General features: G+C 45.6%; 1 protein-coding gene across 7 annotated transcripts in view; it reads right to left on the reverse strand.

Moving 5' to 3' along the window:
• The window catches only part of Plpp4 (phospholipid phosphatase 4), a 208,398-nt gene that overhangs the window by 39,599 nt on the left and 143,702 nt on the right, over window positions 1-25,097 (reverse strand). For 2 of the 7 annotated variants that reach the window (XM_090346866.1, XM_090346864.1), the window contains exons 2-5: window positions 21,070-21,178; window positions 12,077-12,167; window positions 4,120-4,183; window positions 2,127-2,251 (exon numbers count right to left, since the gene is read on the reverse strand). In XM_090346866.1, coding sequence (XP_090202992.1) covers window positions 2,127-2,251; window positions 4,120-4,183; window positions 12,077-12,167; window positions 21,070-21,075 — 286 coding nt within the window. In that variant the 5' untranslated portion in view covers window positions 21,076-21,178. Of the gene's footprint in view, window positions 1-2,126; window positions 2,252-4,119; window positions 4,184-12,076; window positions 12,168-21,069; window positions 21,179-24,729; window positions 24,829-25,097 lie in introns of those variants that run through there. The other 5 variants (XM_090346865.1, XM_090346867.1, XM_090346868.1 and 2 more) reach the window with 5 other exon arrangements.

Here is a 25,097-nt window from a genome sequence, read left to right on the forward strand (position 1 = left end):
TATGTGGAAGCTAGATCTAAAATATAACTGGATGTGATAATCTATACATGACTGCAGGCATTCACGCAGTCAGATCAAAGGAGGATACCGGTAGGGGAGGAGCCAAAAGACTTAACTCTCCTGAATGTGTATAATACTATTTATCACAACGAAAACCAGGAAATGCAAACAGGTTACTTATGCTGGTGGTGCTGATGGTGGTAGTGGGTGGATGTGTATGTGTGTGTTCTTCTTCTTTTTCTATTTCTTATGGGGAACAAAGGGGGAGCACAGACAAGGAAGGAGGAAGGGCCAGTGATGCAATCACACTCAGTATACATCATATGGAAAATGAACTATGCAACTTGTGTGCAGTGATGGGAGGAAGAAACGGAAGGAAAGCAAAGGAGGGTGACATCGTCTAAACAGAGATGTACACACTACCTGAATTATGTAATGGTGAACTTTCTGTCCAATACCTTAAAATAACAATAAAATGGTAGAACACTAGTTATGAATTCAAGCCTTGATACTGGAACATGCACACACACACACACACACACACACACACACCACACAATGGTCCATCCATGTGCACAATCTGAACGCATCATTCTATGCCTGCGTCTTTCTTTTGTTTTGTTAGATCTTGAGATGGGGCTTTTTTAGGTAGCCCAGGCTGGCCTGGAACTCAGTCGTTCTGCTATTGCTTACTGAGTGCTAGTCTCACAAGTGGTACCACTGTGCCTACTTAGTAATGTTTCATAATTCTATTGGTTTGCAACCTAGGCACTGGCAATGTTGTGTGAACTTTCTCTACAAAGGGCCAGATAATAGTTTTTAGTTCTATGGATTCCAAGTCCCTTTTTCAACAAGTAAAGTTTGTCATTTTAAAGAGACAAAGTCATCTCTGTGTTCCAATACAATTTTACTTACACAATGAGCAGCTAGTGGAGGTGGTCCATGTGCTGTGACATTCGACCACCTGCACACCTGTCTTAATTCAAGTTCCAGACTTCTCCCCATCTTTACACACTTTGCACTTTTCTCTTTTATTTTTTCCAATCCTAGGGATTGATTTTGGGGCCTCACACTTGCTCACTTTTGCTAGCTCGCTTGGTGTTTTGCCACTTGAGCCAGATCTCAAGCCTACCATTTTGCTGGTCATTTGGAGGTGGAATCTTGCAGACTTTTCTGCCCAAGCCTGGAATTGTGATGCTCAGGATCTCAGCCTCCTGCACAGCTAGCAATACCAATATAAGCTTCCAAAGTATCTCCCTCCCTCAACCATTCCTTAAGAGCTTGTCATTATCTTTCTCTTTTATTACCTGTGCTTTGCTTTTCTCTCTTAAAATTATCCTCCTCCTGGAAGTTGAATCAATACCTAATCAAAAGCTGAGACATAGCTCCCCACTGGAAATACCCTGGTGCACCCGTGCCCAGTCCGTGGGGAAGGCACAGTACACTGCCCTCTTCTCGTAGGCCTGACCCCAGGTGAGTGCTACTCCAGGGGCCTCCAAATATGCCAGCTGGGAAACCCCCGTCAATAAGGATGGAACTGAAGCAATCCATTCCGTGTAGCAGGAGCCCTGTGGCCTCTACTCACAGTCCCTCCCAAACTGTGACACCATCTCAAGGACCAAATCAGAAATAGTCCCATTCCAGGCGGATGCTCCAGGTCAAGTGTTCCAAATGACCCCTGAGCTCAGCATTACACCTTTAGACATTACTGTGTCTCCAATCAGGAGGCCTCGTCACAGGGACATTAGAAAGCAGCGTACACATAGTGATGGGTTTTCCCTATTCCTGTCACGATTCTAAAGCCAAGTCTTTCACAGTAAATTTTAAGTACTAGATCTAAATCTCCCTCTATTCCCTAGAGCTGCTGCGATAGAGCACCAGACACTCAGAGCCTCGAAACAGCAGGCATTCCTTCTCTCGCAGTTCTGAGGCCAGTGTTGGGTGTTGGGTAAACTGCAGAGCCCCATCTGCAGGCTTCCCACCTCCCACTGAACATCACATTTCTAACATGACCGCCTCTAGTGAGAACAAAAATGAGCTGCACTTGACATTCAATCACATACCAAACAAGTGATCAGGAAACCTAAGCAGAGGCCCCCCAGAGGGGTCCCGTGCCATGAACTTACAGGAGGAATGAATGCTGGGGAAGCTTTTGCGGCCCTCGGACACCAGATCTGGGTCACCTGTACAATGCATTTCCGAGTTCATCACTCCATCTGGAAAGCAGCGGTAAAAGAAATCGGGACGAGGTCTACAAAAGACACCATGGACATTCTCAATATAAAATGCTGCCATGACACACGAGCCCCAAGCTGATCCCGTTTCCCATGTCCCAGCCCCTTCCTTGGGTCCCCAGAGGCCATCCACACTGGACCTCTCCACACAGCCCTCTTAGACACAGATAGGAGTTGGGAATCTTGCTTGCCACTTGCTAGTTTGTGGCCTCAGGGAGGTCACTTGGTCTCTTCCAGCCTTAGTTTCCACACCTGTAAAAGGGAGAAATCAATATCTCGCCCAAGGCAAAGTCCCAAGCGCTATATGGAACTTGAAGACAGCCCTAGCAGAATAAAAGGTACTTCTTGCCACCAACTACTCCTCTGTCAGTCTAGGCACTGCTCCCTGAATCAAGAGGTGTGTGTCCCTGTGTCCAGAATCTCAGTGGCCAATGGCCCCTCCTCTAACAATAAGGCTCATTCTGCCGTAGGATGCACTCAGCACAGGAACTCAGACTGGCTCCCCTAGCCCAAGACATGGCTCAGAGGCCTCTAGAGAAAAGAAGCTGTGGTCCCAAAGCTGAGCCTCCTGCAGCAACCATAACTAAAATTTATAGAATACTCACAGGGTGTAGACACACCTACCACGCCATGTGTGTGACTTCTAGGATTAATTCCCCACATCATATCACGTGACTTCTAGGAGCCTACACACTATGCCATATGACTTCCTGGAGAATCCCAGAAACCAAAACAGGGACCTAGGAAGAGGGCACCCCTTGCCCCAGGTCACAAACCAGCAAGTGGCAACAAGTCTGAACCCCACTATTAGATCCCATGTCTCCATGTGTCACCCAAAGCTCAACTGCTCCACTCAAGCGAGGATTCTTACACGGAAATGCACCAAGCCACAGCTTCACAGGAATTCAGCCCCTAGTACGAGTGAGGCTTCAAGGCTGCTGCAGACACAGCACCTGGTTCTGCATATACTGGACCAGTGGACGCACAAACCGAATCATTGGCAAAGCCTCAGCAAGCTGTCAGCACTGCTGGTGCCTTTCCCCAACCTGGCCAGTGCTTCCGCAGGGTGCCTCTGCCTACTCAAACAAACCCCTGGGAGGGCTGGCCCGAGAATCAGCATTCTATCTGAGTTCCTAGGATAATGCTAAGTGCACAGAGCAGGAAAAACTAGGCAGTTCTTATGTGTGTATGCACTGATTGATTTTTATCCACTATTCACCCCTTCAGGGCCTGGTCAGTCAGCCCAGCGCCAGAGTGACATTCAATAAATGCTGAGGTTGTGAAAAAAAAAGATTTAATTTAACCAATGCCAATAGGTAGTTAGGGTCCAAGCCAGGCCTCGAATGTAGGTCTTTGGACTTTTAATCTCTAAAGGGATGAGTTCTCTAGTCAGCAGTCAGAGGAAAAGAAAAGACAAATATAGAACAGAAATCATTTCTCAGGGGTAATAAAACAAATAACAAATATGCCATATGTCAAATCTCAAATGCTAATGCATAGATCTCATCCTAAAGTGCAGAACAAATAAGTAATTCATTTATTTATAAAGGTCCAAACTGACGAGTGAGTGGTGGTGGTAAAGCCCTGCAGTAGCCATGATGGGGTACACGACCAGTCTCTCTATCTGAGACCCTGTGGGCAGGCCTGGGTTCACTAAAGATGGGCTCGTTGGATACTTCCTTCTCTCCACTGATCTTCCGCTCTCTAAAGTGTGAATTTAGAATTCAGAGAAGAAAGAAAGATCCATGATGAAGACAGAAAGCTCAATGTAAGGGGAAAACAGAAGAGCTCCAATCTTTCCATCCCGGGTCCTCTGGCCATGATTTCTACCTACATAGATGTCCTTGGTGGTCTAAGTGATCACTCGTTTCTTTTTGGAACTTACCTTCCCACTATTAATTTAATAGTGTTGGTGCAGACTCCATTCAAAGCCAGAGCCAAGGACACTGCTACAAAACAAAACCAACAGACATAAACATAACCAGATGGCTCTCTAGTCAAAACTATCCCTGCCACCAATAATCCTCATCACACCACCACCATCATCAACATCATTATCATCACACGGCTTCTCTATTACCACAACCACCACCACCATCATCACCACCACTACCATCATCAACATCATTATCACCACACGGCTTCTCTATCACCACCACCACCACCACCATCATCACCACCACCACAATCATCCACATCATTATCACCACACGGCTTCTCTATCTCCACCACCACCATCATCATCATCACACCACCACCATCATCCACATCATTATCACCACACAGCTTCTCTATCACCACCACCACCACCACCATCATCACCACCACCACCATCATCAACATCATTATCACCACACAGCTTCTCTATTACCACAACCATCATCATCATCATCACCACCACCATCATCACCACCACCACCATCATCAACATCATTATCACCACACAGCTTCTCTATTACCACAACCACCACCACCATCATCACCACCACCATCATCCACATCATTATCACCACACAGCTTCTCTATCACCACAACCACCACCACCATCATCACCACCACCATCATCAACATCATTATCACCACACAGCTTCTCTATTACCACAACCACCACCACCATCATCACCACCACCATCATCAACATCATTATCACCACACAGCTTCTCTATTACCACAACCACCACCACCATCATCACCACCACCATCATCCACATCATTATCACCATACAGCTTCTCTATCACCACCACCACCACCACCATCATCACCACCACCACCATCATCAACATCATTATCACCACACAGCTTCTCTATTACCACAACCATCATCATCATCATCACCACCACCATCATCACCACCACCACCATCATCAACATCATTATCACCACACAGCTTCTCTATTACCACAACCACCACCACCATCATCACCACCACCATCATCCACATCATTATCACCACACAGCTTCTCTATCACCACCACCACCATCATCCACATCATTATCACCACACGGCTTCTCTATCACCACCACCACCACCACCACCATCATCACCACCACCACCATCATCCACATCATTATCACCACACGGCTTCTCTATCACCACCACCACCACCATCATCATCATCACACCACCACCATCATCAACATCATTATCATCACACAGCTTCTCTATCACCACAACCACCACCACCATCATCACCACCACCACCATCATCCACATCATTATCACCACACAGCTTCTCTATCACCACCACCACCACCACCATCATCACCACCACCACCATCATCCACATCATTATCACCACACAGCTTCTCTATCACCACAACCACCACCACCATCATCACCACCACCATCATCCACATCATTATCACCACACAGCTTCTCTATCACCACAACCACCACCACCATCATCACCACCACCACCATCATCAACATCATTATCACCACACAGCTTCTCTATCACCACCACCACCATCATCACCACCACCACCATCATCAACATCATTATCACCACACGGCTTCTCTATCACCACCACCATCATCATCATCACCACCATCACCAACATCATTATCACCACACAGCTTCTCTATTACCACCACCACCACCACCATCATCATCACCACCACCATCAACATCATTATCACTTCACGGCTTCTCTATTACCACAACCACCACCACCATCATCACCACCACCACCATCATCAACATCATTATCACCACACAGCTTCTCTATCACCACAACCACCACCACCACCATCACCATCATCATCATCATCAACATCATTATCATCACACAGCTTCTCTATCACCACCACCACCACCATCATCATCACCACCATCATCAACATCATTATCATCACACAGCTTCTCTATCACCACAACCACCACCATCATCATCATCACCCTCATCATCATCAACATCATTATCACCACACAGCTTCTCTATCACCACAACCACCACCATCATCATCACCACCACCACCATCATCCACATCAATATCACCACACAGCTTCTCTATCACCACAACCATCATCATCATCACCACCATCATCAACATCATTATCACCACACAGCTTCTCTATCACCACCACCACCACCATCATCATCACCACCACCACCATCAACATCATTATCACCACACGGCTTCTCTATCACCACCACCACCACCATCATCACCACCACCACCATCATCAACATCATTATCACCACACAGCTTCTCTATCACCACAACCACCACCACCATCATCATCACCACCACCATCATCAACATCATTATCACCACACGGCTTCTCTATCACCACCACCACCACCATCATCATCACCACCACCACCATCAACATCACCACATCAACATCATTATCATCACACAGCTTCTCTATCACCACCACCATCACCACCACCATCAACATCATTATCATCACACAGCTTCTCTATTACCACAACCACCACCACCATCATCACCACCACTACCATCATCAACATCATTATCACCACACAGCTTCTCTATTACCACAACCATCATCATCATCACCACCATCATCAACATCATTATCACCACACAGCTTCTCTATCACCACAACCATCATCATCATCACCACCATCATCAACATCATTATCACCACACAGCTTCTCTATCACCACAACCACCACCACCATCATCATCACCACCACCACCATCAACATCATTATCACCACACGGCTTCTCTATCACCACCACCACCACCATCATCATCACCACCACCACCATCAACATCACCACATCAACATCATTATCATCACACAGCTTCTCTATCACCACCACCATCACCACCACCATCAACATCATTATCATCACACAGCTTCTCTATTACCACAACCACCACCACCATCATCACCACCATCATCATCAACATCATTATCACCACACGGCTTCTCTATCACCACCACCACCAACATCATCATCACCACCACCATCATAACATCATTATCACCACACAGCTTCTCTATCACCACCACCATCATTACCACCACCACCACCATCATCACCACCACCACCATCAACACCGTTATCACTGTCATCACACACCATCTCTACCACTACTAGCATCACCGCACCATATCGATCAGCAGCAGCATCAACATCATCATTCTCATCACCACTGTTATCATCACATATCACCTCCGTCAGTGTCACCACCATCACCACTGCACCATCATTACCATTAGCATTATCACCATCATCACCATCGTAATCATCATCATCACCACCGCCACCATCAATTTATGACAATGGATAAATGAAACCATTCTTAAAAAAAAACAGAAGCAAGTTTAGTTGTTAGAGTAAAATAAACTTGGACCAGGGACATACACGGAGAATAAAATGTAACATTCTAAGTCCATATGACATGAAATTTATCTCTCCTCCTTGACTGATATTGTCAACATTACAGAAGAAGACACATATCATTTTCTGCCCTGCCACAAAAAATATTTCATAGTACATCATGCAGAATTTCTTTTACTGGTAGCAAGAAACCTAACATTTTCATTTCCCCATGGCAACCTTCTCTGCTATAACTCTAATGAAAGTGGAAGCTGGGATGTGCTGGGAACTGCTGCCCCCACCCACCAGGCCACTATCTCATTGATGACACAGCCCTGGTGACAGCCACCCATCTGTGATCAAACAAACCACGGCTTCCCAGAAAGTGAAGAGTCCAGGTGGTGCTTTTTGACATCTAAAATGGTAGGGACTTCTAGAATTGATGCTTTTAAAATATGCAGCCCAGGGACCTTCTGGAAACCACTTAGTCTCTACTGGACAAAGTACAGCCTATCAAAAGAGTGCCAGTAACAGGAACCAGCAGGCTTCCCTGCACAGCTTCTCCCCCACCCTGTGGCTTATCAGAAGTGCACAAAAGGTACCGCTAGTGCCAGGGCAGCTCTAATGCCTCGCATAAGCAGTAAAACACTGTTGAAACCCCATTCCATGGCTTTGCTGAATAATAAAGCATGGAACTACCATTTCCCTCTGGCAAGTATTAACTGTTCAATACTAGCTGAAATTTATGTAAGAGTGGAGCCGTGCAGGAGAAGTTTTCTGGAAGGGATTGCCTCAAGCAATTTATGGCTATCAAGGGAGACAGATGCGTTGTTCTACAAGCAGAAAGTTCCATGGAAATGACCAATGAGATCATCCTGAGCACAGACCACAGACAGATAGCAGGCAAAAACTCCCGCTGTCAACAAGCTGTAGGAAGCAGAGCACGAGCACGGGACACACTGAAGTGAGCACTTCGTTGAAGGAAAACTAATCCCTGAGTACTGCAGAGAGGAAGCAGCTGGCCATATCTGAGTGGTGACTTGAGGGACAGGCCCCAACTGGAGAGTAAAGCACAGATCAGAACCACAGCAGTGCCATTAAAACACAGAGCATATGTACATATGAACTGAGCACAGGGGACTCAGAAAGATCCGCTGATAGATTCAGTACACATGGAGCTTTCCTTCCTAAAAGGCAGATTTTCTTTTTATACCACTCTCCTTCCCGCCATCTCACCCAGAACACTGGTGTTCTTTTTTACAGAGAAAACGGCCAGGGCTACAATGACTGTATTCTGTCCTGGAGCCAAGACAATGCCTGTGGCATGGCAAGGAAATAACTGGGATCTTTTCCCTGTTGGTGCTGGCTGCTGTGACTGACTTTCATTCTCAGTGTGGCCAAACTCAGTCCCATCCTGGTGAGAGCATGGCCTTGGCACAGACAAGCTCTCTGCAGACAGAAATCACTAGAATGGCTCAGGGCTCCACACAAATCTGCACCCAGCCACACTAAGCCACAGCTCCATCCACTGCCCCCACACTATGCCTGGGCAGCTTCACAGTACAGAGATCTTGTTCCAAAAGTCTGATGTAGCTGAGCTACAGAATGTGTGGCTATGACACACCAACAGCTCCTCCAAACACCTGGAGGTGACAGACAAGGAAGGGGTGTGAGAATGGGGGTGACTCAAGTGGAGGTCATTTAGGAGAGATCACAAAGCTGATTCCTATTTTCATCTGAACAGCCCAATCCGCAGGAACCTCTCACGATACCTTTCCCAGACAGCTGGGCTCAGAGCAGATACCTGGGAGGCCGGACAAGCAGCAAAATGCATGGTCCTGTGTCCCTGATACATTAGCGTTGACCCACAGCCAGCATTGGGAACTTGACATAGAGCTCTCATATTGAGAGCTCTACTGGATAGAAAGAACCAGTGCAGGTGACTGGGGTGGGGGTGGGCTGCTTTGTCATAAGATATTCGATGATGCTATAGGACCTCTTAGCGGGATCTTTTCTGACAGAGTCCTGGCTGTGCTGCAGCCTGAAAGCTACCAGCCTGATACAACAAGGGCAAAGGTTGCTCAGCTCACCCAGCATGAGATGCCTGGATGTGGCCACTGTGTGTATGCAGTGAAGAGGAGTCCCTGGGGCTCGTGCTGAGAGCTTGAGTTGAAGCCTATTGAAGATACCTGCATAAGGCGGGAACCAACCAAAAAAAACCCCTCTCTCTGACAACCTGGATGCTGCTGTCCTTGGTTTTAAAGGTCATTCTCCCACCTCTCACTTCCAAGACTTCCTAAAAGCAATGATTATTGTGAATCTCACACACAATGAGGGCTCTTCATCATTTTTACATGACAAGTGCTCATTTATTTCAGCCAACAGAACATCCAATAATTCTGCCTTCTTTGTGAACACACAGGAGGCAGAGGACAGTGTACAATTTTGAGACGTCACCTTAAGGGAGATTTAGCTGAGAATGAAAATGTCTAGAGAAGGTAACTGGGAACTACTTATGGCCACTGCAACCACCCAGCTCTGAAAGCCTGTGGTAAATTATTGCCACCACCACGAGAGACAGTTCTCCACTGTCATTCATCTCATGACTGTGCTAAAAGAGCCACTGGGAGCAAGAGCGAAGCCCAGTGACTTCCAAGCTAACCAAGTGGCCTTCTAACAGGACATTTTGGGGGACCGTTGTGACATCTGCCCACACACTGCCTGACCACTTGAGCCCAGAGTTAGAAGGTTAGAAGCCCTTTGTGGAGACACTGATCTTTCTCACGCGGATTGAAGGAGGGCTGCCTCAGGCTGTTCTCAGACTGATAATTCTGTATTTAGCCTGGAGAAATGAGTTGAGTCAGAATCTTTGTCCAGAAAGCCTGCACCAAGACACAGAGTAAAACCAGTTGTAGCTCTGGTGTAGGCCCGAAAACACTGTCCCTGTGATCCAAAGATTTACACTCACCCAAAGGCTGGGGGAGCAGTGATGCAACCCAGATGTGTCTGTGGGGGGGGGGAGTTGAGGGAGGGGAAAAAGGGAATCTTTCGGACAGGGCTGGTTCCACTCCCTGCTGCCCCAGCTCCCCAGTGCACTCCCCACCTCAGTCACTCCCCCCCCCTTTTTCTTGGAGTCTGTGAGATTTCTTATTTTAGCCTATAATGAAGCCACTAATTTAAGTGAGTTGATTTAAGGTGGGGGGGTACTGTTTTGCTGTTCTTTTCAAATAGTCAGGGCTTAACTAAAGCCTGGTAATATAAAACCAGCCCTCAACTCTTCTAATTCTCCTTGATTGAAAGTCACATTCATTCCTTCATCAAGAAAAAGAATGATTTTATTTGAGCTCTATTTGCATTTCTCTCAAGCTCAAATAATTAACAAACACATCCTTTGGTAAGAAATCTTTTATTTCCAAATGTATTATCACACTAGGAGGCAAAATCCATACTACATACCAAACACCAATTGAAAGGTAAGGATTTGGATAACTTTTATATGCAGTGTCAACAAAACAATCAACTTAAGTCTGTTTTTCTCAGGATCAAAGAACTAAAAATTGAGCTACTGGTTTGTGTATGCTAAACAAGTCAAATATTCTTAGCTATCTCTTACACCTGTCATTTTAAGTAGCACTTGATTAATATGTAGACTAAAAAAAACATTCAATTCCCAAATGTCAAACTCATGTCACATGCCAGCCTGGCTGGCCATGGGGATAATTTATAACTGTAGTATTATAATCATTGAGAAGACGTCAGCATTCTTCACATAACAGCAATTGCTTGTCAAAATGTTCCCAAAGTGAAGGTGAGTTATAGGCCTTGCTTTCCATTTCTACTTTGGTTACTATCTGTTTTTGCTTCCTTTCTGAACAGGCCTGTTGTATGGAGCCTGTCAGACCTAAATATATAAGACTGGACAAAGTTTCAATTGGCTTTGTCTGAGCCAAGAGGTACCCTGCCTGTAAGGTTAAGCAACCCAGATTTCTGAGGTCACACCATTTCAACAGTCAGCACCAAGGACAGTGACCATGCACACACACCATCTGACCTTTCCTTGCTTACAAAATAATTGCACGACTGACTCTTTGGCTTTAAAGTTCAGGATTGAGAAATATAAGGGAAAGGGTGAATCAAAGAGGGGTGAAGATGCAGAAGTCATAGCCCAAATCAATACATACTGTATGTATAAACTGCTTGGTTAAAAAGACACACAAAAAAATTAAATATACAACCCAAAATTAAGAGAGTGGGGTAGTTTGGGAGGGATGAGACTATTGCAAAGAGTGACACTGATCAAAATAAAGTTCTTTGTACAACTTCTTAAAGATTATAAAAAAAACATTCAAAAATAGTAATAAAAGTTTTTCTTGTCTCATTTCTCCTGTGCTGAATCTGACTGAATGAAAAAAAAAACAAACCCAACCAGATGGGTGGATTGCAACTTCAACTTTTAAAATGTGATGGCCTCATTAAACGGTCTCATTAAAATGTGATGGTCTCATCCCCTTCCCTTAAAACAAGAACCGAATACTCTACCTAAGAAGGCTTCTTTAATTTCAGTCTTGTCTGTTCGCCGGATGATTTTCACCACACAAATAACAGCCAAGGGTGTGAGGAAAGAAATTGCCTAGAAGAAATAACACACAATCCTTTATGAGGATGCAGGTTTGCATTCAGAAGCGCTGATGCTTCATCTCAACTCACTCACAGGAAGGTCTCGCTAAACTCCTGACTGCAAACAAAGGCGCATGGTTTGTCTATGTTTAGAGAACACACAACAACCCAAAAGGTCTGATGATAGGTTATAAAACATTTGTAATTGCTGGGAGCCACGCTTCAAGTGGTGGCTTTTTAAACAGAAAAGAGCAATCTGCGATGGGTCGATATCGCCAGCCACAGCCCCCTCTTTCTCCACAGAGTAAGCTGGGGGTGCTGTTGGCTTCTCTTTCCCATCTCTCTAGCAACATGGCAGTGTGGCAGTTACTCAGAAGCAATCGGTTTCTTCCCTTTTGGTGTTCTTTTGTGGAATATCCACGTTGGCCTCACATTAAAGGTTATCCCTTTTGCATCACATCCCTCTCCTCCCCTCTTTCCAAGTCCCTTCCTCAACACATACTTAATCTACCTTGGGGAACACAGAGACAACCAAGACTCAACTCACTGCAAAGTCTACCATGAGGCAGCATCTAACCTGAGTCCCATGAATCCAGAGGCCTCTTAGGTGCTGGTGATGCCCCCGTGGGCTCAAAGATTAAGTCCCGTATGTGAGGGCACACAGCTGATAAGCTGGCTTTGGAGGCCAGGTTTTCTACCTCCCCTAGGGAGTCTATGTAATCCAACTTCCTGATAATAGGAGGCTGCTTTGAAACATTCCAGAAAACAAGCATAAAAGTCATTTATATCACTTCCTTACACTCTATCAAGAGGGACGGGACATTCTGTACATCCATGCGTCAACACAGGGGTGGAAGGAAGGTGACCCGGAACCAATACGCTTTGGAAATCTGTATCTGAGCTCAGGGAAGACGTCTCTTGTTGGAGTGGGAGGAGATTCCCAGTGGGACAGTCATGACCAGAAGATGCTTTTGCTTTTGCTTTTTTAAATAATAATTTAAAAAAAGAATTCATGCTGGGCACTGGTGGCTCAATCCATAACCCTAGTTACTCACAAAACTGAGATCTGAGGATCACAGTTCAAAGCCAGCCCAGGCAGAAAAGTCTCTGAGACTCTTATCTCTAATAAACTACTCAGAAAAAGCCACTGTGGCCCAAGTGGTAGTAGAGCACTGGGATTGAGCAAAAGCAGCTCAGAGAGCTGTGCTCAAGCCCCAAGGTCAGAAAAAGAAAAGAAAATCATCTAAATGACCATAATCATTCAAAATACTTTGAGAATGCTCTGTGCACTACTGCCAGATTCAGTCAACTCAAGTTACGTGGGGGACTCCAGCTTGATGCCTGTCTTCAGAGGTCATTTATCCTGTCACTTGCCATATCTTGGGAATCACAAGAGGTGTGACTAGCTTCATGAGTCCCACGATGAGCTAGGGCTATGAATGACAGGGGTTGAAAGTCAAACCAACCTCGTCACCGCAGAGGTCATGTCAAGGTCTGTGACACAAGTGTAGAGCAGGTATGTAAAGGGGAGGCTCAGAGCTGTCTTTGGGGGAAGAGCAGAAGCTTCCCAGGGATGCTGGGAAAGCAGTGTTCATCAAAGGAAAACTTCCAGCAGGTTGGTGATCTCCGATGATGCGCACCCCTTCCTAACTGCAAGGCCTGTTCATGACACAAGCCCCTCAAATACATGTGTGTGGCCAGTCCAGTCTTAACAAGCATCTTCTAAGATGGCTTTGTGAATGAGTGACTCCCTAATGACCTCGCCAAGTCAAGCCTACACAGGAAACTAACAGATCAAGGGAAGACATTACACATGATGCCAGCCAGGATACCCTGATTTACTCCTGGACAGAATTAAAACCCCACATAAATTATGGGTGGGGAAGACTTTCTCATGATGTCCCCAAAGACTGCCGAAGACCAGAATGGTACAGTTCTACATGGGAGATGAGGCACCAAGTGGGAGACCAGGGGTGAGGGCTAAGAAATCATTGAGCCACCATGAGATGGCCAGCTGCTGGCTCCATAGCCATGGGCAAGCAACATGACCCAGTGCCTCGGTTCACCTGTTGCTAAGTGAGCACACACACACACATGGGCTTAAGCCGTGTTGCAACTTTCCTAGGTAAATGCCTTTCAGTATCTTTTTTTAGAACCACCAACCAGCTGCCTCCTGAGCCAGTCCTAAGTGCCCTGGATGGTAGATGCTCCCTGCTGTGAGAGCTCCGCAGGCAGGGGAGATGCAGTCTTTGGATGTGCAGCTCCATGCTAGGCCTTGCAAGGGAAGCACCAGCACCAAGCTGTGGGATGCACTCTCTCCTCCCCACAGCAGCTGGATCCCGCTGGGTCTTCTAACCACATGCCTCCTGGATCCTTGGGGTAGTGCAGTGCACAAGCAGAATGAAGAGACGCATATTTACATTTAGATCTGCTCCGTCTGATTAATACCTTCAAATGGAAGTGGGAATTAAGAGGTGAGCAAAAAAGATGATGTGTTATGGAAAAATCTTGTACTGAGATGCACATAGCTTGTACTGAAGTCCATGCAGCATCTCCCCAGCTGCACCAAGCCAAGGAAAAACCCACCTGCTTGAACAAGCAGGAGAAAACACCCCTGTGTTTTCACGGTCTTCAAACCAAAGAAAAATACACCTGTGCACATCGAGTATGCATACAGTCAGATGCTAATCTAGGTCATGAAGCAGGACTCAATGTCTAGCTGGCTTATTGGGTGTCCATTCCCCTGGCTGTACAAATGACCTCTAAAGCTCCAGCTTACTACTTACCACCTCAGTCAGTGAGCATCTCAGCCAACCTGTGATTCTGTTTTCAATGCCTACAACATGGGCATAATCGCAGCCACAGTGAATTCACTGCTGTTGCTAGGATCTGACACCCTGTTACTGAATGCACTTCCATGCCACGCCCTGAGGGGAGTGTCGTGAGCGTGTCACCCCACAGGAAGCTGTCCACACTCAGGGAGGGCCGTAGTGTTGATGTGGAAGCCCACGTGTGCAGAGACAGAAACTGAGGCAGTCTCCAGGAGGGCAGATGTTTTTCCAACTGGCCAATTTGGGAGTTTATTCCTTTAATAGCTGCCCTGGAATTCACACCACCACCATCATCAGAGCCAAGCAGAGAACTGGCATGTTTGGCAAATGCCAGCTGTTGGTTATTACTTCATCATATCCTAGAAAAGAATGTTAACAAATACCCCTAAAATACCTCAGCATAGGGAGCAAGGAGCCTGTCTTTAGACACATGGGATGGATTCCCCTGTGCTCTTAGATCTGCCTCCCCCCTAAGTGATCAGCATCTTCAACCAGATTCCGGCCACAGATGTCCACCAGTGGAAGCCACACAGGCTATTCCCACTGGCCCCCAGCTCTGCTCCATCTCCAGAGCACATTAGATGCACACACTGTCTGGGACACTTCTGGAACAAAACCAGATTCTGAGCACCATGTCTGGGAGAGATGATTGATGGGTGAAGGGCTTCTAACCACCGGAAGAGATCTGATCAAAACCAGGACAGCCCTCATGTCAGAATGTCTGCCAGACAAGAGCTTATCACTGAGACACTCTTGTCAGACCACGCCAGGGGCCGAAGCCCCTATATTTCTGGTAACCTGACAGAAAAGTGTCCTACAGAGTGATTATAAAGACAACTTCAGGACAGATATGCCTGGAGAAGGTCTTCTGTGTGCAAGCAATTACATACCATCACACACACACACACACACACACACACACACACACACACACACACACACACAAAGAGCTGTCAAAGACTTCCGAAGACTTGTCCCATTAAACTGTCTAGCACAAGCTCATTTTGTCTTTCTTCCTTCCACCCTTCCCAAAGAACTATTTCTGTCTTCCTTGGAAGCATTCTGTCCCCGAATAAAAAATAAACCCTGATATCAAATCAGTACAGTGTCAGAAAGATTCTAAGAGATGAGATCTGGCATATTTTGGCCAGAATCTAAAGAGACAAAGACAAAGGGCAAGTCTTGGATAGATGTTTTCTTTAAAGCCAATGAAGAAAACGTGTGACTACCTGTCAAGCCCCAAGACCCTCCTCATCTGCTCTTCAAAGGTTTTCCAACAGTGCTGAACTGCATGACTTGAGTTTGTATCTATGTCCTCACTAAATTAGAAGCAGAGCCTTGTTCAGCTTTGCACCCCACTCCCTGGTGCTGTGTGGAGCTCATAGCTGGCATTTCCTAACTGTCCAGGGACCTGCACTATTAACCCGAAGATATCCACAGCCTGGCCATGTGAGCACTGCTTCCTTTGCCTCTCTACCCCACAGACCATGCAAACAAATGTCTACCAAATCCAAAGAGCTCCTGTTCACCTCTGCCTGTGACTACACAGTGGCTCTCCTGCATGCAACAGGCTACCACCCCTCTACCGCCGAGGTCCCCAGGGAAACATCATGGCACATGGGCTCTCGGTGCAGGGCTCTGGCAGCCCCTGGGACCCCATATAGCCATTGCAGCCATAGACTGGATCTCAGACAAGTTTTTTTCAGTATGAAATCATGGAGTCAACCCAAGTGATGACTTGTACGGATTCTGAGAACCATTAACTGTGAGGCTGCTTGTCAAGTGATTTTCATAGTCCTGTCCTCAAGAAGTGGTGGCTATTATGGTAGTTCATGCAGATGACAGTGATAAAAATAGTAGTGATGGTGGTGGTGGTGGTGATAATGATAATGATAATGACGGTGATGATGATAATGATGGTGGTGGTTATGGTGATGATGATAATGGTGGTGATGATGGTGTTGGTGATGGCAGTGATGGTGATGGTGGTGGTGGTGGTAGCAGTGATGATGGTGATGATGATAATGGTGGTGATAGTGGTGGTGGTAGTGATGATGGTGGTGGTGATGATGATAATGGTGGTGGTGGTTATGGTGATGATGATAATGGTGGTGATGATAGTGTTAGTGATGGCAGTGATGGTGATGGTGGTGGTAGCAGTGATGATGGTGATGGTGATGATGATAATGGTGGTGGTGGCAGTGATGGTGGTGGTGGTGGTGATGATGATAATGGTGATGATGGTGGTGGTTGTGGTGATGATAATGATAATGATGGTGGTGGTGATGGTGATGATGATGATGGCCATGATGGTGATGATGATAATGATAATGATAATGATGGTGGTGGTGATGGTGATGATGGCCATGATGGTGATGATGGTAATGGTGGTGATGATGGTGGTGGTGATAGTGGTGGTGGCAGTGATGGTGGTGGTGGTGATGATAATGATAATGATAATGATTGTGGTGGTGATGGTGATGGTGATGGTGTGGTGGTGGTGGTGGTGACTGTTACAGGAATAAGGACACCTCTGGAAGATTTTCCATGCTACCCCATCTGCTCTTTCTCATTTGTTTGTATTAAACCATCTTTCCCCGGGGGCCTGTAGTGACCCGATGTATATATTTCATGCCGGATTCAACTTCACATCCCCTCCAGCTCCCATGGCTTTTCTTATTCAGAACAGACTCCCTAGAGCATTTCTGAATGCGCAAAGAGAAAACTACCATAGATGTCAACAAAGAATATAGTAAAAAAAAAATTACCAACTAAGTTGTCCTACACCAACAAGTGGGGCATTTCAGAAATGCTCTCATAAAGAGCACTCGCTAGGCAAGGAGCCACGACCCTTCTGAATGACAGCATCCATAAGAGTGGCTGAATGAGGATCGCCAGGAAATGGCAGGACTCAAGTGTGTCTGACAAGAACCCTCAGCCAGCCTCTCCAGAGAAGGAAACTGAAACACTGGGAGGGAAGCAAACTCGTGAAATCACACAGTCCCATCAAGCCTAGCTTCATGTTAAGGAGTCACAGACAGAGAAAGTTGCTGGTGACATTATTAACATCCACGCTTCGTGTAACCCCACTTAATCACTCAGCCATTATTCCGTTAGTTTTCTTATGACATGTGACCAACAGACCACACACACACACACACACACACACACACACACACACACGGCACTAATTACCTAATAAAGAAACCACCTTTATGAAAAATCTTAGAGTTTTGATGAAAGCATTCCAACCCAAAGTAAAAGAGACCCAGGAATTAATAATGAAACTTGATGGTTCAAACGAAATCAAGTAAGCCAGACCCAGAGTAACAAAGGTTGCATGATTTTCCTCATTTGCAGCAGCTAGAATGTACCTATAAATCTACAAGTAAACACACTGGGTAATACGCACAGGGTTACAAATGAATTAACTGAAGTGTAGTAGATTATACAGACAGCACAAATAGAATAATTCTTTAATAAGACCAAATCAGAGTTCAATAAAGTAAGTACTAGAAAATGGGTACTTATAAGAGAGGAGAGTGGAGATTAGGGGAGAGGAGTCAAAGAATGAAAGGGGAAAGTGGACAGACGGCAGGCAATAATTCATTGTATATACCACAAAATTGAGAAATGTAAGGGAAGGGGTGGGCCAAAGAGGGATGAAGATGCTGAGTGGATGGCACAGATCCAGATGCATTGTACACATAAACTGCTTTGTTAAATGGCAAAAATTCAATACATAATCTCAAATTAAGATAAGTGAGAGAAGGGATGGTTTGGGGGGGTGAGTGAGATTGTTCAAGATGCATTGACCAAGATGCACTGCATTCATAAACTGCTTTGGAGAATGGCAACTCCTTTGTACAAGTATTTATATTTTTGAAAGAAACCAAATTATTTTAAATATCAGCAAAAATATATTCTTCATTTAACACACTTCTACAAATAGTAGAAGGATTTAGAGGCTCAGAAGGTGACAAATGCTATCTGGTACTAAATTCTTAGTAAAATCCAGGAGAACAAATCTAATTTATGGGATGATGAAGTATTTTTCATTCTGGGGTTGCAGATATTGTAAGCGTAGCCACTAGTCTCCTTGTTTTATCATATAATTGCACTAAATCTCCAGACCAAATGCAAGAAATCCATCAAGTACTACTAACAAAATATAAGACTGAACTTATTTCACTGGGATATTAGTTGTCATGAATCAGTGTATGTGACACAGTGTCCCCCTCCTCCTTCAGCATCACCTCCTATGAACAGCTTGTTGGCTGCCTCATTCCTACTTGTGCCAATATGCAGAATGGATCATCCTATTTGTGTCTGTAGCCAGAATATTTGTGGCACTTGTTTCTAGTCTTCCAAACAACCCATTGTTCATAAATCTAGGGCACAGTCACAAATTTCCTCACCATACCCTGTACAAACACTCATCTCTAAATTGTATTATACAATATATGAAATATACATTATTATGAACAATGAGAAGAAGAGACAGATAGATGATTCTTCCTGATAAAGCCATAAAGTCATTAGACACACGGATTCCTTCATGTCTAGGAGTTATAAGACATTTCCGTTGGTCCAGAAATGAAAATGTTTTATTGCAATATTCAGTATTTATTATGCTCTACTCCCGACCACCCTTAATATTTCAATTTCCCTGAGACTTACAGAAATCTAGTTTCTGTAGTTATTAAAAGCAATTGTAACAATATTTCAGTGTTTCTGTGATGTTGCAGGCATTCTGGAGTTTGCAGATACAGAAATCTTTTCAAACATCATTAGCTAATAAGATTTCCTACATAAAAATTGGAGGAATTTCATTCAAAATGCAAAAACAACCTGTGTGTGTTCTCTGAACGTTCTTGAAATGTCATCACAGTTCCCAGAGGCACAGACACAATGGCAGGTCAGGAGGAATGACCTTCAAGCCTGACCATCCAAATGACCCATTATTGCTCCACAGCACAGGGAGGTGAGGTATTTCCTGTGCGATAGGAAGGTCTGAAGGCAATTCTCCCAGGGTTAATTTGAATCCGGAAGTGGTCATGGACACTTTGCTTCTCACCTGTGGGCCAGGTGTTCAGCGATTGAAGCTGGTGGCTCCGGTGCAGTACTGCTCCTTACCACATGTCACAACTTGTGGGAAGTACCCTATCCCTTGGGGTTGAATATCTATACCTACAATATATGGGCAACCATGACACCTTCTTCACAGAGTGGAACCCAGTGAGACTGTCCTTCCTCATGCTCTTAGCATACTGAGAAAGCAAAGAGGAAAGGGTTTCCACTGTGAGCCAGCAGGAGGGGCAGGTAGAAGTACAATCCTAATACCCCACCAGCTCTTTGGGTGCTTGCTTATTTATTTAGTCTAGAAGAAGAGGGACACAGGATACCCTTCAGGGGCTAATCTTATCAGTGGTCAACTACTAAACAGCTAGAACCAGAAAAGTAGTTAACAGAACTACCTACATTGCCTAAGGTTGGCAAAATCAAGACCTAGCCTCAGAAACAGGGATGTGAAATTCTTGTCATTGGTTTTGTGTGTGTGTGCACATGTGTGAACGCGTGTGCATGCTAATTCTGGGGCTTGAATTCAGGGCACTGTTCCTGAGCGTTTTTGCTTGAGGTTAGCACTCTACTACTTGAGCCCCAGCTCTACTTCCAGCTTTTCTGGTGGTTAATTGGAGTTATGAGTCTCAGCCTTTCCTGCCCAGGTTGGCTTTGATCTACAATCCTTAGATTTCAGCCTCCTGAGTGGTTAGGATCACAGATGTGAGCCGCAGGTACCCAGCTTTCTAGTCTTTCATTTGCTGTCAATATTTGGAAGCAGTTTGGCATAGCCCAGGTACATGAGTTCTTTTTCTTTCCGAAGTGTTTGGAAGCTATAATTTCTCACATGAGTAGACAGTAACCATCGTAATATGGTATTGAATTTGAATTTGGTGGGCCACCCACCATTTCTTTCTTCTAAGCTGACTGCCATCTTAGTAGGGGTTGGGAAGCAAAGATGAAAGCACACTGGGTTGATACTTGGGAGAAGGGTCAAATCAGCCATGAAATTATGATACTTACAAACATGAGGCGAGTAGGTATGTTGTCTGATTGCACCAAAGGATTTTTATAGAGCCAGATCTCTTCCGGCTGGATAACTCTCTGGAATGGATCCAAAAACTCTGTAAAACTAAAACAAAGAAAAGAGCATGAGAACTGAGCATTGTACGGGGGTGGCAGTAGGCTGACCCAAGGAGGCCCCCTCTCAGGGCACACATCCAGCCCTCTGGTGTAGACACCCTGCTGCTGCTTCTTAGCCCATTCCAACCAGAGAAAGACAAAGACTCAGCAAACCCAAAATAGAGCTTCTCTTCCACTTGCCAACAAGGACTGGTTCTCTGAGTAAGGAAATGGCTTCAAGGCTGCCCTACAGAGACTCTTAAGAACCTAGGACTAAAATTGTATGTAAAAGCTGCAGTGTAATTTAGCATGTCTGAGACAGCAAAGCTGGGCCAGACTCTGGGAAGAAAATGGGCTTAAGCTGAAACAAGAAGGAAGAAACAAATGGCTCCACTGAGAGAGTTTCTGTCACATCACCTAGACACACCATATTGTTGCCATCGCCTCCACGAGGGGGCAGTGTGTAAGTAAAAAGATTCCAAGAGAAGTGGGAAGCTTGGGGACGGGCGGGGGGGGGGGGGGCTGTCAAGAAGGATATGTTCTGGATCTGCAGGACATGCTAGCTCTAAGCATCCTTCCTCCTCATCTCTTCATTCTTCAGGACATATCACTGTGTCCTGAGATCCTTGATTGGGCAATGAAAAGCCAGCACCTGCTAAGGAGCAAACTGGGGAAGTGACAGTGGAACATGCATTTGCTTGCTTTGTTGGTTCTCAGCCAATAGCATCCTCCCAGCTCTCCCACTCGGTCTCTTCCTAGTGACAACAAGGATAAGGTCACAGGAAGTCACAGGACCAGGAGATGCAGGAATCAAGTGCCCAGCCAAGTAACTTCCAATCTAACTAAGCCAATGACAGACTCAGCAAATGGGTTGGGAAATCCCAGTAAAAGTGATCACTCTGATGAGAGTGGAGAGGATGGGACCTGGAGCAGGAAAGAGGCAGAGAGGCAAGGTTGGTCCCCAGTCTGTAAGACTGGATGCTCCTTACAGACTTGGAGCTAAAATGAAATGAAAGAGCACACAACAGAACGTCAACAGAGGCTGGCATTTTATCATCATTGTGGTTTTGCTATAACCTACAGATGAATGTTTTTACCATGTCCATGATTCTGTTTGTTTGATATTTGTGGGAGCCTCTTCCGCAGTGTTTCTTAAAAAACACTTTTAAATGACAGGAAACTCAACAAATTTTGTTTGAGGAATATTTTCGAGTCCAGCTACCCCGAGCCCCTCAACCTGCCCTCAAATATGGTGGTCTAGGAGGGAGTCAGGCCCCTGGTTTCTCCCCGAACAAGCATCCTGAAAGAAGCAGGCAGAAAGCAGTCAATCCTCCTGCCTCTATCAATGCTGACCCACATGGCGCTGCCTCTGTTGGCGAGGCTTAAGTCAGCCAGGTCCAAGGGAGGGAGGCTCCCTCTCCCTCTTGACCAGGGTGTCGGCAAGATCTAGCTCATCACTGAAAAGCAGGTAGATGCACGCTATAGCTGAAAGACCATTTGCCACCTACAGAGTATTATTAACTATAATGGTTCCCTCTCTCCCAGGACCTTGATTCCCATTTGCTCCCCATCCCCCCAAGGCCACAGGGCCAGAGAACTAGATACTGCTGTGCACTTACCTTCTATCCTCTCTGTCTCCCAGGTTCTACTTTCCTTATGTAATTTTTCTAAAGTCTGGTGCACCGCCCCCCCCCAGTCTTTTTTTTTTTGCATCATCTCTCACCCTTACCCAGTGCAGCTGTAGCCAGAACACATCTATCAAGCAAATTATACCCCGAGGAAGCAGCGGCACCAACCAAGACAGATGTCCCCTTTTCCCATGCTCCAGCCACCAGTGTCTGCCTCAGAAATCCCAGACAGTAAGGCGGCTGATCAGAGGATCCGGAGCTCATAGACACGCTTTGGGGACAGCGGAGGCCATGGGGTGGATTAAAGTCCCAGAGATGTTCCAAAATGTTCCAAGGACACAGCAGGCCCGGACTTCAAGTGTCCTCTCCATGCATCTGCAGTGCTTTCTCTACACCCTCTTCACCATGGCTCCTGTCATGTGGGGACTCCCGGCTGTGTGTCACTTCAGAAAGTCCCCAAACTTGAATGTAACCAGGAAACACAAGGGAGGAGGGGGGCATGTGAGTGCTGATCTAGACAGAAGAAAGTCCTGACCCAGCATCGAGGCCTGGCCCACCCCAGACCTCCTGAATTCCAGTCCACATGCAACAAAACTCCCAGGGGATTCCTGTGGACAGCATCGTCTGAGAACAAGTGTCCTTGGAGACAAGCCAGGGTGTCTCAACTTGGATCATGTATGGACGGATTAGCCAGGCCTTGTTTATTTTCCTGTTTCTACTACTAGTACTGTGTCCCTTGGTAAACTAAATTAGTTGATTTGCAAAGAAGTTCATGTCAATACCTCCCTATACAGAGGGTAAGCACCGAAATGCAGGAAATGGAACAGAAACCTGAGAATCAGTCCAAGCTCATGGACACAGTCTGTGAGCAGGGATTCTGACCTCCCTCCATGAGGGAAAAGAAGTGATCCCAACAAGACCTTGCTGTGCTAGACAGCTGGTGGTGGGGGGGGGGGAACCAACCTTCTGTCTGTCCCAACCACATCCAGTCCAACCCACCTCACAAAGCACCCCACATAAATCCCACAAGAATCACAGGAGAAGAAAACAAATAAACAAACATAAGATAAATATAAGATTCAAAGGTACAGCAATCTGGGACCCTTCAGTTCAGTGGAAAGTGACCTCACCAGCACTAGTAATTCTTGCAAGTATGTAGGTATATGCCTAGTCAAGGCTTTCAAAAGGAGCTGAAGATAGTACAGTAACTCTTTGGCCACCAGAAAATGTGTGGGATTATTTCATTTACTTTTATTCCCTATGAATATAATGCAAGCAGAAATACCTAATGTCCAAAATTCTTGGACAGGTCATTTGGTGGCTCTATTTGTATACTAACTTAGTTTATAAAAGAATTGAGTGTATTGATCTATCTTCCCCCTCCCGCAGGCTGAGGGCTGAACCTGTGTGTCCACCGTGAAGGTTTGACTAGTTCCACAGAGCTTTGGTAATGAGGAGAAATGCTGGGGTAACTGAGTATGGAATGCAGGACGGTCTGCACCCCGCCTGTGGGAATTACTGCTCGAGAAGAGATGCTTCACAGGAGGCTAAGATTCCTCCACTTGTCATCAGATTCGATAACCAAATAGAAATGGAAAGGAAGCACACTGTGTCAGAGAGCCCTGGGAATCCAGCAGATCACAAAGCATAGATTCTGGACTGCTAAGAAAAAACTGCAATCTTATGAGACTGCACAAGTGGGCATGTTGTGGTTTCCTCATTCTCATAAATAAACACGAGTTCAGCCGCCAGTGCCAATATCTTTCCAAATAATGACTTCTTCCCACATTCCAAGAATTCACACAATGCTAACTACTGTCAATGCCATTTTACATGAAAATAAAGTCTGTACTTTGTAGGCCAAATATCTCTACCACTTAGCCATGTCCCAAGACCTTTGCTTTTTAGTTGCTTTTCAGATAGAGTCTCTTACTTTTTCCCAGGCTGGCCACATCTCCATCTCTAAGTATGCACCTTGAGTATCTGGTTTACCCCACCTTCAGCATGGCCTGCCTGAGGACAGCAGGGCGGTGTGGTGGGAAAGGGATTCTGGGAGGAGAATGAGAATGACCACACAGCAGCCAGGCAATGTTCAGCCATTCTATGAGCAAACAAAGGCCCAAAGAGTGATTTTTTGGACACTTGACATCTAAAAGAGAAAAGTGTAATGGTAGAGTGCTCACCTAGCATGCATGAAGTCCTGGGTTCTATTTCCCAGTACCACATATACAGAAAAAAGCCACAAGTGGTGCTGTGACTCAAGTGGTAAAACACTAGCCTTGAGAAAGCCCAAGGACAGTG

This window comes from Megascapheus bottae, chromosome 15, assembly GCF_031878675.1.
Source record: "Megascapheus bottae isolate mThoBot1 chromosome 15, mThoBot2.hap1, whole genome shotgun sequence".
NCBI lineage: Eukaryota > Metazoa > Chordata > Mammalia > Rodentia > Geomyidae > Megascapheus > Megascapheus bottae.